This window comes from Scomber scombrus, chromosome 8 (assembly GCF_963691925.1).
Source record: "Scomber scombrus chromosome 8, fScoSco1.1, whole genome shotgun sequence".
Classification (NCBI taxonomy): Eukaryota; Metazoa; Chordata; class Actinopteri; order Scombriformes; family Scombridae; genus Scomber; species Scomber scombrus.
In genome coordinates, this window is record NC_084977.1 from 8,298,615 (window position 1) to 8,318,272 (window position 19,658).

Here is a 19,658-nt window from a genome sequence, read left to right on the forward strand (position 1 = left end):
GACTGAGCAGTTTTCGCTTGCGGTCTGACAAACACTTGACATCAGAATCTCATTGTATCACTCCTCAGTTCCTCCCTGTTCTCAGCCTTTCAAACCCGATTAGACGTGATTGTTGTGTTATCGTCTGAACACGGTCAAGCCACCTGTCATCCCTTTTGCCACTTAACTAAATGTGGTTTTCATTTCTCCGGCGTGGTTTAGATTTCTCCTTGGAGTTGCGCCGCCTTGTCTTCTTTCCATGACTGTGATTTGGCCCGTTTGGTTTGTGGTGTTCAGATGCCCATTGGCTCGCAGAGGACTGTTTATTTGGAGAACTGGCACTCACACTGTCTCAACAACCTCCCAGACAAGTGCACCGCAAGCTTTAATTACTAGAGTTTGAAATGAGGCTCCATTAAAATGAATGACCTTCATTAAAGCGGTATTAAGGGACAGATGCCTTCACTGGTGGAGTGAGCGTGTAGATGAAGGGGAAAAGGGGGTTGGGGGCCACTTGACCAAACGTGCAAGTGCCTGAATAAACAGCTCAGCAGGTTTTTCTTTCTTTTGCTCTCTTTCAGCGAAGCCCCGCTGCGACTGCCTTCGAGATTACAACCACCTGGCCGTGCGTCCTGCTCGCCCCCTACCCCAAACATTTTAATCATGGATAAAATTCATTTATATGTTGCGATAATTGTGCCTAATTGTTTCTTTGAAGGGGAGTGAGGCCAGCAGCATCTGGCCAACATATGGTTCCATGCTTGTTAGAATGACTTTGTGCCCAACAGGAAACTGTGTGTCTGATTGACTCTCTGTTGTCCATTGAGCCAGAATGGCCTGGTCCAATGAAGCCGGCCTGGGGACTGAGTTGGACAAGGTGTCTAAGCACTCAGCCTCGCTCCACATGCTTTGGAACTTCAATGAAGGTGTGTCACCGTCAGAATTTGGCTGGACATGTTCTTCTCTTTAAGAATTCAGCAGCAGCGTCAATTTCCCCAGCTGGGTTTCCCCTTTTTGGTTGTACAGTACATTCCAGATGGCCCACAGACCCTGTGATGGTATGCACAAACACACATACTCTACTTAAGTGCATCTGTGTAGTAGTAACCACACAAAAATGCACACATTCACCAGACACGTGCTGTCACAAGCCAGAATCCTAGATATTTAGGTTCATTATGTCTGATTCTACACCTTGATCCACCCAGATTCTGGATGTTGGAGTGGTTGAAGGTGTGTATCACGGCTAACCCAGAGACCTCCCGTCACAAACCTTTCAGGTGTCAGTCCTGTTTGTCAGAAATACAACAGAAGAGTAACTGGTGTATCTGTTTGTGGTGCAGCCAAACAAAAATAATGACGTTTCAATTGGTAAGTAATAATTGCAACAGTGGTCTGATTTCATGGTGCACATGATGCAAGTATCTTTCCTCATACCAGCAGGTCACAGTTAAGTTGGTTACCTGGCTGAGAAGTTAGAGGTGCTTTTATCCAACTGTTGCTGCTGCATCTTGCTCCATAACTCTCTTGCAAAAAATAAAAATGACAAGCGGACAAATGACTGTCTTGTTTTTGTAGATGCATTTTTGATGAACAGTCTCTGCAAAACATACATTGCATTTACTAAGACCGCATCCATGTCTTGCCAGTTGAATGCTTTTAATGATAACTAGCTGCTTTAGGAAGTTCTCAGTGTGCATTAGCAGTAACTCAATACAGCTCTGATATGGTGTTGGGAGAGTTAATAAACAGTTAGGAACTGGAATACATGCAATGTGAATCCAGGGCAGGAATTGTGGTCCACCACTCAGGATAAAACTACATAGAGAGGTCTTATTGAATACACTGAAAGACTGTTGCTAAAAAATGCAGACCACATACTATATAGTACAACAGGAGTTGATTTATTGAATATTTTAAAGATTGTAACTGCAACATTTGCATTTTTATTAACCATAACCATGATCTTTCCCTAACCTTAACCATATAGTCTTGCACGAATACTGCAGAACAGCAGAATTTTAAAAACATTGCGGTTGGACATGAAAAAGTTTATATTGAATGTAATCTGTGGTCTTGAATAGTGGTCCAATATTGACGTTCTTGTCTGGCGATCGGCTTGGTCCTCAACATGCAACGGAAAGCTCATAAATGCACCAGCTCCTCTGTAATTGAAGGATGCATATGTATGTGTGTGAGAGAGACAGACAGACACATACACACACACTCTCTCATTTCAGCTACAAGGCATATGTTGTCACTGACACATGCACACAAACCTGAGTACAGTCGATTCACATATAAACATAACCCTCCCTGAAATGGTTTGGAGATACAAACACAGGTTACCATTGAAAAGAAGTTTTTTTTTTCTCTGTCCCTGAGTGATATTTTCATTCACGCTGAGAGCCTGTCAGTCACACACACACACACACACACCTATCCCTAACTCGTCATTGAGTGTCGTTGATGCTGACATGTCACATCTGGAAGCTCTTCCCTACATGTGCTGCATAGACATTTCTCTGCTCGCTTTCCCTTTCCCAGGAGGCCTGATTGTGAAGCTCCTGTAATGACATGAAAAGGGAGACTGAGATTTCAACACAACAGCTTTGAGCTATTGAGTGCATTCTGAACACATTCCTCCCCCCGACGTTACAGGATCGGTTTCCTCGATAGGTGGAGAATAAAGGGAGATGAAAATGGTAGCAATTTGCCCAGATACTGTGCCAAGTCTTTAACACCTCGTTTGTTCTGAGGGGCTCTTTGTGTAAGGTCAGAAAAGTGAAACCTATTTTTAAGTTGACAAGGATGAGATACTTTGTGGCATGTGTGATATTGCATGCTAGCATCCACTGTAAGTAAAGCATGAAATTTGTTTGTTGGACACCTGACACTTGTTGGCTTTGTGGGCGCCAACAAAGCCACTTCAAGCCTCTGTTTCCTGTGGAAAATCTATGCTAAGTGTGCGGCTGTGTTACAGGCGGGGTGTTTCATTGGCAGCAGGAGAGAATGAAATAATCATTAATATGTCTGAAGGGTAAATGATGTCATTCACAGTGAATAAATCCGGCTGTCAGGCCCTGCAAGCTATTTGCAAAGAAAGTGACACCTTGAGCTATAGCGTTTCACAAGCACAGATATGTTACGCGCTGTAACATACACTGCACACAACATAGGTGTGCACCCACACACCACACACACTCAAACACACATACACGTGTGGCCCAGTCCATTGATGAAGGGTAGGATGATCTGCTTCCAGTTAGGTTGCAGTGTTCCTGTTCGGCGGCTGTACAAAGAGATGGATCCAATTTCAGGACATGCTTTTAATGAAACTCAAACTGAAACACGTTTCTGATTGGAGAACAAAGACGGAAAATCAAAAGCTGTTGACCTGGGCTAAAGCGTGCTCACAGCTCTAAACACCAGCTCCTCACAAAAGGCCCAAGCTCCAAACAAGGCCCCTCCGAAGCATCCTGTTCCTGCAACACCGCAAAGCAGCCTGATGAATGTAGCCAGACTTTTTACCTTTGCTCTCTAGAATTGCAATTTGTTTTGAAAACTTTATGACATATGGATAAACTACAATTTAGGTTGCTTATGACTTCCAGAGATGTAAGGGACAACAGCTCAGGCTACTGAAAGCTGAGAAAGCTTTGAAGACAAGAAACATTTTAAAAATCAGTTGAATGAACCGCAATCTCAAACATATGTTGTCATACTGTATGCAGAACGTACATGAAAAATGTACATAGTGAATAAAAACAAGAAGTACTTCCTCAGACAAGAAAATGTTTTACTAGATAAACAAAATAAAAAATTCCATCATAAGCATAATTTTATTCCTGTGTAAGTTATGAAGTGAAACTGGTTATGTTTGAGGCAACAGTTTGACATTTTTGGAAATACGCCTTTTCCTTTTCCTGCCAAGAGTTCCAAGAGCAGATTAATACCACTTTCATTTTTGTCTGGTAAATGTACGATAACAGCCAGCAGTAGCTTAGTACGAAGACTGGAAACAGTTGAAACAGCTAACCTAGGTCTGTCTGAAGGTAACAAAATCTGCCTACTAACACTTTTACTGTACTTAATACGTAATACCTTGTTTGTTTAATTTGTGCAAATATGCCAGGGAGAATTTGTTGGCTGGTTGCAATAACGTTCTGCCAAGAAATAGCATTGTGCATGATTCTCCAAATAACTTGTTACTTTTACATTGTGGTTTTGTATGGCTTTAACTAGAGCCAGACTGATACTGGATTTTTGGGGCTGATATCATTTTTTGCAATGTGGTTATCAAACACTTGTGACAAAGATATGTAATGAAGGCAGGATATATTTTACAGTTTAACTATAGACTTTATTGTTTGAAATGACATCAGTGCACCAAAACACTAAACTTCACTGGGAACTTAATAATTATAAATTACTATAGATAATGAAACACACACAACAAAAAACATATGTACACATTAAACCTGAATTAAGAAAAAAAAGGATCAAATATACATAAAATGCTGCCTATTTAAAAATATTGGTGCATATTGGACAACATATATGCCATTACTGACGTGTCTGTGAAGTATGACCAATAATATCGGCAGACTGATATATCGGTCTGGCTCTAGTTTAAACAAACAAGATATAATGTATAGTAGTGAGCTTTAATGTGCAGCGTTTCCAACTAAGCAACTTTGTAGCAACTTTTTTCAAAAAAGAAGGCAATCGACAAAGCTGGCAACTTTCTGGGCACACAAATCCATCGTCTCTATTCATAAAACATCCGTTACAACAGCTGGAATAAAATATGTTTTAATATAAGAGATACATTTAGATGCATTTGATGATATAGCTGCTTCAGACGAATTAGCTAGTATAGCTAGTTAGTCAGTTTAGTTTGACTTTTGTTTAGTTTTGCCTAAAAAAGAATCTTGTATGTATAAGTACATTGTGTCCATATATGCAATTTTTGTGTGTGACGTTTCCCATCAATGCTAAGTTAAGCTAACCAGCTGGTTATCTGTAATTGTGCATTTAAGGGCAGATAAGAAGGCGATTCCTATACTATGCTCTACTATTATTTTAAGTTTAAAACCTCATACATCTCTTTTAATGAGTAGAGTGGAAAGAATTAGTGTAATTGTAAAAAAGTAAGTGCTCCTTTGGTCTAACACAGTGATTTATGAAATTGAAACCAATTTTTGGCTGAAAATTATTTCATCCTTTGAGCATTAAGTCAACACACAAGACTACATTTACAGCACAAATCCAATTCAAATGATCCGTATCAGCTCAGGGAGTGAAAACCTCCAAGCGTTGATCTAAAGTCCATTCTTCCAGTCAGACCAGAAGGAGTGTCCATTACTTCTCCCACAGAGACCGCTGTGTTTGGTGGTCCGCTGCCCCGAGGCCTCTGAGCTCAGCCTGCACCTGTGGCCGGTCGCGTCCAGAGCTGAAGAAACGAAAACAAATACAGTAAATAACTGTGCTTAATGGAGCTTAAGAGTGGCCTCGCTCATTTGCCGTGAAGAACAGAGGGTCCGAAATGACTTTGAATAAGCACAATGCTTGTGCTTCGTGGTGTAAACGGCCTCTTGTTCTGGTGTGCTTGAGTAACCTTGTGATGGTATCAGTTTAAACTGTGTGCTAGGACAAAAAAAAAAAAGAAGGGTGTGTGTGTGTGTGTGTGTGTGTGTGTGTGTGTGTGTGTGTGTGTGTGTGTGTGTGTGAGAGAGAAATGACTTTAGGTTTGGTGCAGAGGTTAAATATACGGGTTGCCCACATTTGCCAGGAGAAACAAGCGGAAAGTCCTACACAAACATCATTGTCTGCTACCGAGGCACAAAGACTGAGGGTTAGTGCATCAAAGACTCATTCAAGGACATGGAGGTAAACTGTCTCAGACCCAACGCAAGCTGAAACCAGAGACTCTAAATGAGGTCTTTCTCTATTCACTGTCTGTCTATTTTCATTTAAAAAGAAAATAAGCAGCATTTATCTTTTTTTGTTTACCTCCTACAGGTATTATCTTCAAAAGTTCGTACTATTGCACAGTATCTGCAGACAAAAGCATTGTTCTCTGTATTATGTACTGCGATGATTTCCATGGTGGCGAGCAGAAGCAGGATTTCACCTCTTCTTTGCTCTGCAGACAAGATTTTATTTATAACAAGGGTGTAATTTATGAGAATCTGAAGGCCCTGACTACTCCATAACCCGGGTCTGACTCACTCATTCTTCAGTGTGACAGGGCTGGGCTCCTGGAGTTATGGGATCAAGGCTGATGTCTTACAGAGCACCGCTCGGGGGAACAGGTATCTGCACTTCCTTATTTTATCAGCTCTCCAACAAGTGAACATGAACACGGGCCTCTATAAATCATTTGCTTCTGATGACAGCCCGGAGGCAGCAAAGCGGAGCATCGTCTGATGTTGTACATGTGTGCCTTCTCTCTTTTTTCTTTTTCTTTTTGTGGCTTCGTAGCAACTTAGCATGACGGACCTATGCATCTGTGCGAGGATAATACACCTGCAGATTGGGAGGATTATTTGACAGCACTGCAGTTATGCTACATCAATGATCAGGAGCCATTTTAGCTTTAGCATCTGCCGCCACCTTAAATAAGGCGCAAGCATCAACAGTTATTATCACCACCTTACATATTACATCTTTTTTTTCGTTTACTTCACAAAATTGTCTACATGCACGCAGACATATACAATATTGCATGTGTTTATACAAGCTACCAACAGCTTTTGTTGATAGAGTGCTGAAACCGAATGGGTGTGGGAGTGAAGCAGCCTGCTTTCAGTCAAAAGGGCAAAGACCTTGATTCTCTTTCCGCTCTACTGTTTCTGTTCGAGGGAGTGAGGACGAGAAAGTGAACACACAAACTCGCATGCATGTTTTTCAATGTATGTATATGGTGTGGGCTGAGTGTGTGGACAGATATGGTCACGGTCAACAAGACAAGAACAACAGATTCAGTACGTTTGTTTGACCGATAACTTCCTGTGGAAGATGGATGTGTTTTGGTGAGGGCAGCTGTTCACTCTGACAACAGTCACTCCCCTCGCATGATGTCCCTGTATGTCAGGGGAATTATAATTCAGTGCACGTATGTGTGTGTGTTTGTGTGTGTGACGTGTGTGTGTATGTGTGCGTGTGTGTGGTCTGGGTTAACAGGTTCAGCGTGGCTAATTCAGAGGACCCAGACAGAAACCTTGTCCCACCTCACACTTTTCAGAAGGGCCACAAACACTGGAGGCCTTTCTCCATGAATTTAGCGTCTGTGCGCATGTTCGACTCTGTGTGTGTGTGTGTGTGTGTGCTTGTGCGTATGTGTTCAGCTGTTCATTGGAGCGAAACCTCAATCAGCACATGAAAGGTGTGTATCTCAGTGTTGCTTCTCTTGCTGCACTGACAGGAAACAGAGCCTTGCTGTGGTGTTTGGTTTCTCCAAATTCACACAGGACTCCGTTTCAAGCGTGGTGCAAAATTCAAAACAGAAGCGTAGCATGAGCGGGGACAATAAGGCCAATGTTATGTCACTAGCTATGTTTAATTCCACAGATTGCCTGCTGCTGTTCTGAATATATAAATTTGGCAAGAATTAAAGTAAAAGATATTTTGCATGTATTGAAATTTGCTTTTTCTTTCATCCAACGTGCCAATGTTTCACATTTACTTTAAATCTTCTTAAGCAGAGTTTAATCATTTCATTTCAGAGTGCTGCGGTCTGTGTAGAATGAATGAATCCTCCTTGTAGCGCTGTCTCTGTGTGTGTTCCTGCAGTGAAACATTTGCAGTCATTACCGCTGGCCTCTCTTGTCCAAACTGGTCCGCCAGCCCAGCGGGAGTTTGGTGTTATTTGTGTTGGGTCCGTGTGTGAAACACAGGTCTCTCAAAACGGCGAGATTATGGGGGCTGAGACAATAACAGCGCAGGGAGGGAGGGGGAGGATGAGCAACAGACTGACAAAAGCTAGGAATTATGGCGTATCTCTCATCACATTTGCACAAATGTTTTGGCTAGACCAGTTGAGTCTCCTCTGTCATCACTAATCACCTAACAAGAAATCCCTGAGCAGCAATCGTCGGGGAAGGAGGGAACCAGCAAGACGAGTCTGGTTGCAGGAGAGGCAGCCTTTTCACGCAGCAGTTTCAAATATTCACAGACTAATAAAAAGAATGGGTTGAATTTGGTTTCTGGCAGCTCATCATAGACATTTTCCCCTTTGTAGTTCACACTGAACCTTGGCAAAGGTCAAAATCTTATTGGATTTTCTGTTTTGTTGTATGTTTTCTGCCAAGTTGAATTTCTGCTTTGACAGCTGAACTTGAGCACAACATCAACATCGTTTCTTTCACCCCTGCAGGCTGCTGTTGTCATTTGTGGTCCATTTTGTAAGATCACACTTTGTAAATGGCCGACCTTGTTTGACTTTCATATCGGTTCTGTTGCTGCAGAGCGCGGCCACGTAAAAAAGAGGCACGAGACATCCACCCCGTGTGTATGAAGTGAGGACAGCCCTGTAGTTCCTAATGAGACTGAGGAGTGATGGCACACAGCAACAATGTGCTGACAGAACTGACCAACACTAAAACTCCAGAGGTGGATCAGCGCACTGACTGATGTCATCAACCCTCCAGCTTTTCAGAATGAGCCTCTATGTCCTGTAACTCACTGCGGGAGCCTTTCATCTCCTGTATTTCTTCACAGTAAGAAATAGTCATCATTCTTGTTTATTGGAATAAGAAGCTACATACCGTATACACTGAGCTATTCTTACACGGTTCATTATAACCTCCTGAAGAGGACAAAACTGGGAAAAGGAGACAATTCTCCATCATTCTTCTAGATTATTTCCCGGCCAACTTTTCACCTTTGTATATTGTCAAGTTCTCGTCTTTCTCACAAATCTGTGTCCAAAGCACCATTGTGCTCCAGTGCTTCAAATGTGGTTCCATTTCCTGCAGGCTGTTTAAACATAAACAATCGAGGCATACTGTTTCTCCATCAATATACGTCTACTCTCATTTTTTCTGGTTCTTTTTGCATGGAAAAAAGAACTTGATGTAGAATGATAAGATACAGTATGTTCCTGATTTTTGTTTTCTAGAGGTGAAACAAAGTTTTATGTCATAATAATGTAAAGGCAACATTAACTGATTTTTTTGGCCACTTGGGGGCAGCAGAAACAACTTGGAAACATAACACTGATTCATTAACAATTGTTGTAAAATTGTTGCTATCCAGAAGACACAAAGCAATGAATTAGCATTCATTTGGAATGTGTCCATGTGACTAATATAAGTCCAATATTTACTCTCTTTTAACTCTGTTTGGCTCTCCACCAACGTCTGAGAAAAATATCACGTCTCTTTAGCTGCTAAATGCTGCTAGTTGCTAACTTTGTCTGCGGTTTGGTTGCAAAGGAGGTAATGTAAAGTGGGTTTTTTAGAGCTTTTCACTGAGAACAGCTGTCTGCTACATGTGGAAACGTTGATGAGAGCGGTGAGAGTGAACCAAAACAGTTAAGTTGGGGGCTGTAAAACCAAAGCAATGAGCTGAAAGACCCTAAACCTTTCTGCACAGCTGAGGGGAAGGTGATATTTCTCTTTAGGTTTGTCACTATGAGCAACACCTTTCACATATACTCATTTGATGATTATTAATGTACAATATTGATTATAACAGCTTACAAAAATAATTGTGAAATTCTGTAATGCACGACTAGCAATTTTGTGGTGTCTTGCTGAAATGACATTTTTGAGTAAGGTGGGGGTGGACAGTTATAATGGTAGTTCCTCTCCCAATTTCCTTCTAATGAAATACCTGAGGTGATGCACCACTCTCTTGCCTGGAGTGCTGTCTGAAGATTAAATTAGAAACATCTTGTAATTCAGACAGAAACACTATGAGAATGTGTGTGTGTGTGTGTTTTCTTCAGACGGGCTAGATTTCGGCTCAAGCCCTATGGCCTTATGTCAAGCATTTGACCTTCTGCTGGTTTTCAGTATCAAGGCTCTTTAGGTACCCAAGTGCAGCAGTCTGTTTCCATGGAAATGTGGCTGGAAGGGAATGTCCATCACTGCTGAAAGGGTGACCCAGAATACCCAAACACACCCTGCCCGAAGCGTATTAAAATTCTTTTGGATGGCACTCTTCTCTGGGCACAAATTCCACAATCATTGGTCAAGGGCAGAAGAAGGGGAGGCTATCTGTTGCTATGGCAACAAAGGCCAAACACAGAGGTCAGACAAGCGTGTCCGTGTCATTCCTAACGTGACAGTGGTTTGCCATAAACCCGAGCCGGCGTGGTAATGATACTCCTGCGCAGTGGGCAGGGCTGGCGTTCGGCTTTGTGGAAACTGGTCGGGGCCCAGTCTGGCCACACTCACAAATGGGGAGGCAACACAGGAAACTGGGGCTTCCAGTAAAAACATGTAATTAGAAACACATTGACTGGGAGTTTTGGCATGATACAACTGGCAGGAAGGGAGAGACACACGCAGTCAGGGATGCACGCGGCGGAAAAAAAGGGGGTTTGATTGAAGTGGAGGACAAGATCATTAGGGTATTGGGTCACAGGGAAAGTCCCATGAGAAAATCATATGTTATGAGTCAAAAATCGAAAACATGGACCTAGACATGGACGGTCACATGCAAGACAGTTTCAGACATTCATCAATCAAAACCAGATATATATCAACACTCAGTCTGACATCTCAGACTTATCAGCCAGTTTAGGACAGACAACACATGTGGTAGACAATAATACCCCGCTACTGGAAATCCCTTCTACTACTACTGTTTACAAGATATAATATAAGTGCCACTGTATATGAGAGTGCGTCAGTATGGCCTGGAAACCTCCCCACTAAAGAGCAGGCGGCTGGCAGCACGAGCCCAGTGGGCACCGTGGGCTTCGGCGGGGCCGGGTGGCAGGAGCCACGCCCTGCATGGCCATGTGGTGAACCGAGCTCCAGAGGGAAAGCAGGTCAACCCAGCCACATGCGATCTGAGAACCAAAGTCATTAGAAAGCACGCTCCTCTGGAAGCCTGACAGAAGTTGATGGGAGTGCGGAAACGTCGTACAGATTTTGATTGAGCAACGGAGATGAAATGTAATCTAACATGAGCAATAGTAATTAGTTAATTGTTATACAAACGGTGCACACTCAAAGAAGTGAAGATAGACATATTGCAATAGTTATGTGTTTTAGGAAGCCAAAACCACACATGACAAGATTTATTGAGTTTGAACAGCAGCCTATTTGACAAACTTCACAGAGATGAGAACGACTCACAGTTCCCCCACTTTCAGTTCACCACACATCAGATTCTCACAGAGTTCAATCCTGAGATACCAGAGAGCCTCTGCAGGGGATGGACGTGAGAAATTGTCCCCGCATCCACAGAAGAGAAACCATCAGAGGGACTCTTTAGTGTGTGGCTTTACAGATCAGGGGAGTGTTGACTGTGGCCTCAGAAAAAAAAGGAGAAAAAAAAGGGCCTTAATTAGCCTTCGCTCCCAACAGACTGCCAACCCAAGAAAAGGAGTTAGATTAACAACAAGAAACGAACACTTTTAATCAACTCTCAAAGCGTTTCCTTGTACTCCTAATGTCAACAGTTCACAAACACGTAATTAGAGCGACCGGAGGAAATGGATGTTTGGTAGGTGATGATGAGGTTTTATACATTTCAAAATACAAACGTGTGAAGTGACAATTCACAGTCTACAGATGTAGGACAAACAGCTCCAAATTGTGCATTATTCAGCGGGGCAGCAAATAAGGAAGCAAATGGATCTGAATACAAAAAAGGTTTTGCACTTCTATTGAAATACATGACATACTGTTTTGGACAAAGATGAATGAAGACAAATGTAAACACATATTGTAAGGCACAATATCCCTGGGCCATTCAAATGAAAACATGCAACCATTTGTAACAAAAGTCAGCACGCACAGTACTTTGGATTTGCTTTTCGTCCCTTCTTTCAGGGGACGCAGCAACAGTAACACATGTTAAGGACCACTGGTCTTCACACACAACAGGTCATGGGAAAACACATGAGCCTATATTTTTTAAGAGTTCACACACTAACAGGGGTCCTGTTGGGGGTTCTTAACTAAATAAAAAATAGCGGAACTGCTTAAATTAATGATGCAGGTCAGTATTTCTCGGGTTGTTGAACCAACAACAATTTCAAGTGTCTACCGATTTATATCTAAATACAGAAATCTTTACTCCATGGTGCAACAAACACAATTTATTTCTCTAAGCTGGTTTTCTTGGGGTCATTCATAACTTTTCCAAACATGGGGGGGCCCTATAAATTTGAAAAAACTAGCATGAGAGATATGTTTACACTCTCTGGGTTTCATGTAAATAAAGCCTTTCTTTGTGGGCTGTTTCAGATCTGGTTGCTGTTTTCGGATCCCCAGCTCTCCTCAACCATCCTGTTTTAATACTTCAAGAGATAAAAAATGATGTATGGTACGCTCTATTTGGACACCAAAGAACAGCTGTTAAATGTAACAGAAAGGTGTAACCATGCAAAATGCAGTTCAAACAAAAAAAGTGCACCTAAAGGTCTTTGGTCGCAAGTTTTTTTTTGATGCATGGCAACTTGCCACGAATGTACAGTAAGGTATTGGTCTGTAAATACTACAGTGGAAGAGGTCAGGCTGTAACAGTATGAACAGTAACACTGGTTAGAAGGTCTACAAGTGAAATGTCACAACATTTAATTTCCTCCATGCCCGGTGAGCAGACCCGGCGGCTCTGGAGGCAGATCAAACAGATCTGGAATTTTGTTTGTTTCAAATATTCAAAACAATATCTAAACAGTATGACAAAAAAATTACAAATGTACAGTCTATGTCTTAATTTCAAAATACTCAACCTAATGTTTTCCATATTCTACATGTGTGTATTTTTATTAGCAAAATTTCTGCTATCTATCCATCTGTGTGTACAGAATGTATAGGCCAGACTGACTGCATGGAAGCATGAGACTGAACTTTATCTCAGGAATCAGATATCATTTTCGGTCAGTGCTTCCATAATTGGCTCTAGCTCTCCGTTTCCCCGTGGACGTTCTCCATATGTACTTTGAGGTAGTCGTTCCTGGTGAACTTCTTGTGGCACAGCTGGCACTCTGCCATGGGTCGGTTAGGGTTGTGTGTGAGCTTGTGCCTGCTGAGCATCTTCTTCAAGCTGAACGACAGGTCACACACCTACAAAACAAAACAAAAATGGAGAATTTGAATCATTATATTTAAAGCACACACAGATTTTCTTGTTTACCAAAATCATCTGCTTAATGTATAGTTGTTATCATTTCAAGCTGTGAAGCCTTATCACAGGCACAGCTGGAGACGCTGAATGATTTGTAAATCACACACGGCGGACCTCGGCGACAGAAATCCCTTTTTCTTCATTTTTTCTACCAGTAGCGGGAGGGAATGCATGAAACTTAACATCCATCATAAATGAGCCATTTTACACTGTACAAATGACTCCATCGTCCTCTATCAATCATAGTAATCCGCCACTGGCTGGTGTTCAGCTGCAGTTCAACACGCCGCTTCGAGAGTCACAGCATGTGTCCTTCTCACTCCATCTGTGGAGAACTTTAGTGCAATGAATTACATGCAGAAAATCACAGTTTACATGTGCGGGGCGAGAAATAGAAGCTATTTCTGATTTCCAAACATTATGTGGCTCCAAGCTGGTTCACTTCACTCAAGCCTATCTTACACTACTAATATAACTCTAAAGCCTATCATTAGTTTTTCACATAATTTAAGATGCTCTCATGGATGTGCTATCATGTTCTAGTTTTACTATCCAAGTGGAATTAAATGTAGTTCAAACAACCTACAAATCCCATCCAGTGTCAGTAGAATATTACACAGAGTGAAACAGTGACAGAAACCGATGAGAGAGGGGCCTCCCCGTCTCATCGTAACCCAGATGTTACTGGATGCTTCTACAACATTTTTTAATGCTGTTATGACAGACGCAGCTTATAGAGCCCTGTAGCTCTGCTGGAAAACGTTCCTGGAGCTGTGCGATCCTTTTGTCTGACTCAAAAATCCACCCCAAAAATTAAATCCACATGTTATTTCTATTATCTTTAATAGTTTTCGCGTAGAATTATTTACATGAAAACGTCTCATCCAAAGCTGGGCAAAAAGAATCCAGATGAATGTTGGATGCTGCTGTAAAGACACTCTCTGGTGATGCTTCGCTGACAATGAATAGGATTCTGATTTTGTGGTCTTCAACAACAACTATAGACGACTCCCTGGGCACATCCCGAGTGAGAATCGGAGAATTTGGATGATGGATTAGACCCAGGATTGTTTTTTGATCATCATCAAAGAATTAAAAGATACTTGGAATCTTGAGTTACGATTTAAAACTATTATTCATGACTGTCAACTGTAATACAAACAATGTAATGTTAATTATTTTAGAAAGGTGTCTCATTGCCCAGAATCCTTTGTAGTAGCTTCAGATACAGCAAATCTTGGAACTGATTCTTCATATTTATTCATCACATTAAAAAGTTGTGAGAGTTAGATGGAATTTGGGATTTAAGAGATTCTGAAGATACTGTTGCGGCTTTCCAAATGAAAAAAAAAAATATAGGGAGCTGCCTTATGTTTCCAATCTTTAAAAAAAAAAAAGGCGATTAAACACAGCATCGAAGAAGTTTGTTCCAAACATGGATGACATCTTCTCTTGCGTGTTCCCTCCCCAGTCTCTGAGAATAATTATTACTCCTGCAGTATTATAAGCAGACGGTAATTTCTCCCTCTGATCCTCTCAATGTGTTTACGTGAGATCAGCCCACTCTACCCCTCCAGAGAAGCAAGATCACTATCTGCCTATCTGGCCTGGTGCCAGAGCGCCATCACACACACACAAACACAACCACACACACACACACACACACAGGCAAATGCATGCAAGAATGAAGAGAGTGAAAGAAGACAGTGGCTGGTTGATCCTTTAGAGGTGGAGGCGGTTGGATACTCACATCGCACTGGAAGGGTTTCTCTCCCGTGTGGGTCCTCATGTGCTCGTCCAGTCCTCTTTTCTGACTGAAGGCCTTGTTACACTCGCTGCACTTATACGGCTTCTCCTGCAGTGACACACAGACACACACCGAATTTAAAGAGGGCACTTAATCTATCAGCGGGCAGCAGAACAACACATAAAGCGCTACTTTCCCCAGTTTGTTCACATATGGACGCAAGCTGGAGGAAGACTTGTGTCCGTAGTACTCCGAGGCGCACTCAAGCGTAATGACACACACGCTAACCGAGAAAAGCAAACAGACATGTAATGCGCAGTGGAAAACACTAGAAGATGTGGAAATATTCCTTTTACACACACACACGTTCACACACTGATACCCTCTCACCTCACACCCCAAGTGTTCGCCCTGTGAGTTTGTGAAGATATGAAATGAAAGACTGTACAGCCCCTGCAGTAGGGAGGAAATGACCGGCATAGGGGCCATCGAAAACACATGGATTCCTTAAGAGAGTAAGGAAAACACACCAGAGAAAATCCCTTTGAACATGTATCAGCGCACTGGCACTGTGGGGCTGTAGAATATCACTCCTCTGTCTCCACACCTCATCAGTTTACCAAAGAACATTTCCTCTGCGCCTTTTGGAGGACTGTCTCAGTGTCAGTCAAAGCAGCTATCTCGATGTGGGTGTGTTTTTTACAAAAAACTTCAAATATGCGTGTGTGTGTGTGTGTGTGTGTGCGTTCAAATGGGGCGGACGACCTTGAAGAGAAGGTGTGTCCTAAAATCTGAGGGGAAAAAGCGGTGACACCTAAAAGACTTGAGGAGAAATAAGAAGCATGGAGATAAATGGGAGTTGGTTCCCAGTGTCACTCTTTGGAAAGCTGTTTTTGACAAGTCTGGCTGATAGCAAAGGCTCTACCCATTTAAAGCTTAGTTGTCATGGGAACAGGGTGAATGCAGGAAGTAAGGGTCCTGGGAAAGGCGCTATCAAGTGGGCGGGGCAAGGAGTGCCCACTGACAACAGGATACAAAAGGAGGTAAAGATCAGGTTCACTGCATGTGCGCGTGTGAGCGGGCGCATGTGTGTGTGCGTGTGTGTGTGAGGGGATTTAAGTATGCAACTGTTTGTGTGCATTTGACAGAATAACAAGGAGCACTGGAAAACAACTCGGCGTGTGCGTGTGTGTGAGAAACCTGCCTCCGAGGATCATTTCTCCCAGTGAACAGTTCTTGTATGACAAAGAAAAAAAACTATGGGGGACCAAAGTTCAAAGGTCAAACAACACATGGATGGACTTAGGTGATACGGTGTACCCAGAATGCATCGCTATGACCCCGGTAACATCGAACATCTGTACCTGATGACCTTCACTCTTCAGCAGCTGTTCATCCTTTGACCTTTAACCTGACCTTTTCTTCTGAATCCGACCACTATCTACAAACAGCAAATTTAGAAATGAGTCGTGTTTATTTACTTCGAGAGAGAGCCTCGCTTCTCATGTGTCGTGTTCAATATGTGGATATTTGTAAAGCAGCATGCCGACAGGAAGTGGTTTCGCTCTCACAGGCATCAGGGTGCAGTTGTTGCGCCTTTTCATATAAAGTGGGAAAGATATTGACTGTTGTTCGCTGATTCTCTAAGAATGATCATTTCCTTGCTGTAGGTGCTGAATGAAAACTGAGGAAACATCCAGTTACTCTCATGTAATAGATTCACAGTATATTCATAACATTTCAATGATAGGAAGCAGAGTTACTACAGTCTCTGTTAGATCATTATACAGTGTTTATGGGTGCTGAAGCCATAAAGAAAGCTCTTTTCTTTATAGGAATGTGCGACTGTAAATAATAATTTAATAATAATGACATAAATATGCATTTCTACTTTTTGGCTGCGTCTTTGTTTTATAGTGTTTCTATTATTTAAAACAAACACAAAAGTATTTCAATGATTGCTGACAGATTTGATGATAAAAAAAGACTTGTACTTAAATTGGGTTATTACAAAAATCCACTGTCACTGTGATCTATTTTTTGCCCTTTTGCTCTCAGTATGTTAGGCTGTTGTTCTGTTGTGTTTAATGCACAAAACGAAAGAAACTAGTGAGCCATGCTAATGATATCAAGATGATAAGAGTTTCCTTTTAAAAACGCAACTCTGACTGTGATTATTGTGTTGCTGCTCGTCACCAGAGTTCAATGGCAACCCTTCAGAAGCAAAATTTGTTTAAATGAATCCAAACAAATTAGTTCATTCTTAATCATCCAAACTGAACCCTAACACAAACAGCCACTTTATTAAATTATGAAAAAAGGGTAAACCTCTCTAAGTTTTAAGATGTGCTAGTCAAACACTCAAAAAGTCTGCCTTCATGGCCAAGAACAAAATATGGAAGGCTTCACATAAAACAGTGTGTTTGTTATTAGACAGCACGCAGCCACATCCATTTGCATCCGAGATCAAAACAACATTATTGAAAATCTCCTTATTTTCAGAATGTCAGCGGTTCCGATTCAGCATTAAATGTGTTTCATTCTACTTGCTGATGATGTGGTTTGTGGTATAAACACACAAACTACAAACACATCCATCCCGAGTCATCTGTACATTAACAGTGAACGTCGGCTCCTTTAGCCAAATGACATTAGTTTCGCTGCGTGGTGACTTCATCTGGCTCTGCTGTTTGTAACTGTTCAGCCCATATTTCAGGGCGCTGTGAGCAAAGGCAGATCTGGGAACATTAGGAACAAAACATCAGTCAGTTTAATCAGCAGCTCGCAAGGAAATTATACCTGTCTGTTTCTACTGGAGAGACGTCAACCTGGGCAAGATACCTCCATTATCGACACGATGTAAGAGCAGAGCGCTGTGCTCTGGACTGTATTAAAAGGGGAACAAATCTTTGATATTAACAGTGTTGACAGGACCCTACTGTCACACTCATAGCTGCAGAAACTGATGATGGAAATCTATGATGAAATACATATTAAGTTTCATTCATCAAACATGACACCGACACACACACATCCAGATGCGTGCAGCGAGCTCATGGAAAGTGTCCCTTTTGCAGAGAACTTTGAATGCGCAGAGAAGTGACGCGGGGAAACGAGCAACGTCCTAATCCAGGAAATGACATCATGACGTCCAAGTAGCACAAGACCGTTACTCATTTTTATATTTACATGTTCAGGCCTTTAAAACAATGTTTGCTATGTCTTCTGAGTGTAAACAGTTGTCCACTGAGTCAGCTGCTCTCCGTTTATAAAGCAGTAAAAAGTGGCTGACCATTCCATCTTATTTTCTCTTCTGTCTGTATTTGTAATATCTTTCATGTCTGTGTATGACTAGCTGCTGCTTTATGAAAGAACCTGTGAGTGTGGGAATTACTTCATGATTAAATATGTAAGGGAGTGTCACATTTGTTAGGTAGAGGTGTGTGAGAATTTCTTTATGCACACTCTGCAAGAAAGACAAAAGCTAAAAGGAAAATCAGAAGCATAGCATCCAGATTGAAAGATAAAGTCAGAGGGACACCTGGGACTGATTCGCTTTTTTCATTTTCTCTGTCTCATGCACCCGTTCACTGTCTTGTCTTTTTTCTCTCATCTGTGTATCCTGCGTGAAAGTTTATATATGCATCATCGCTCACTACTATTAAGTAGACATCATGCATGTTGCTCTCACAGATTCTATTTACTTTCTGTGGTTGTAAAAAAAGAAAGCACATTGGACAGCTGTTTGGCTTAGTCATCCCTACTCTAGATTTGGGAAAAAAGATTTAGATTCAGTCAGTGCTGTTCGATGTTACTTCACACTCAAGCAAAGATTAACACAAAAAAAGTCCTGAATGTAAAAAGAATAGTTAATGAACCGACACCAAAAGGAGCTAAATACAAACAGAGATTAAACTTGGAGGGGTTATGAATATATTTTGAATTTCAAAATTAATCAAAATCAAGCAAAACTCCCGCTGTGAAATGGGAACACAATAAAACATTAAAAGCAACAAAATGAAGTGTTCATGGGCTTTTTTTTTCACAGTAGACGTTTTGATTTGTCGCAGCAGGGAAAACACAGGTGTTACTAATAACACTTACGATGGCTCCGCTCTGTTCAAGTGTCCCAATAAACTGAGACAGTGAGAGAGTGAGCCAAATTGCGCAACCAGGACGCTGAAACTGAAGCAGCTAAATGGAATTCAGCCGTCATTAAGTGTATTATTTACATCTGTGCTTTTCCTACTGTGACATGTCAAAGTGTCTTTTGTGAGAAAGGGCGTACGGGGCATTTGGGGATGCTTTGTCTGGATAACCATCCCAATGCTTTTATCGCTTCAGTAGATATGTAATAATGTCACCACAGCATGTGGCAGAAACAAAACAAAAACCATTCATCCACACACACAAACACACAAGTAAATAGTTATGTGTAGTAAAAATACTTTTGACTACAACCACAACCACAACTGTGTTTTAGGAAGTGCACACAGCACTTGATGTGATGCACCAGAGGAGATACTTTATGTATCCAAATTACCTATACTGTATCCAATCCAAGTGTATTCATTGTGAAAGCTAAAATTATGACTGGTGATGTAAGAAAAATATCAGT

The 19,658-nt window shown here is 41.6% G+C and overlaps 1 protein-coding gene across 1 annotated transcript in view; it reads right to left on the reverse strand.

Moving 5' to 3' along the window:
* Positions 1–12,883: 12,883 nt before the first annotated feature.
* Positions 12,884–19,658, reverse strand: part of prdm5 (PR domain containing 5) — a 28,436-nt gene continuing 21,661 nt past the window's right edge. Inside the window, exon 14 of the mRNA XM_062424700.1 lies at positions 12,884–13,232. Within this exon, the coding sequence (XP_062280684.1) occupies positions 13,068–13,232 (165 nt within the window). The 3' untranslated portion in view covers positions 12,884–13,067. The remainder of the gene's footprint in view (positions 13,233–19,658) is intronic.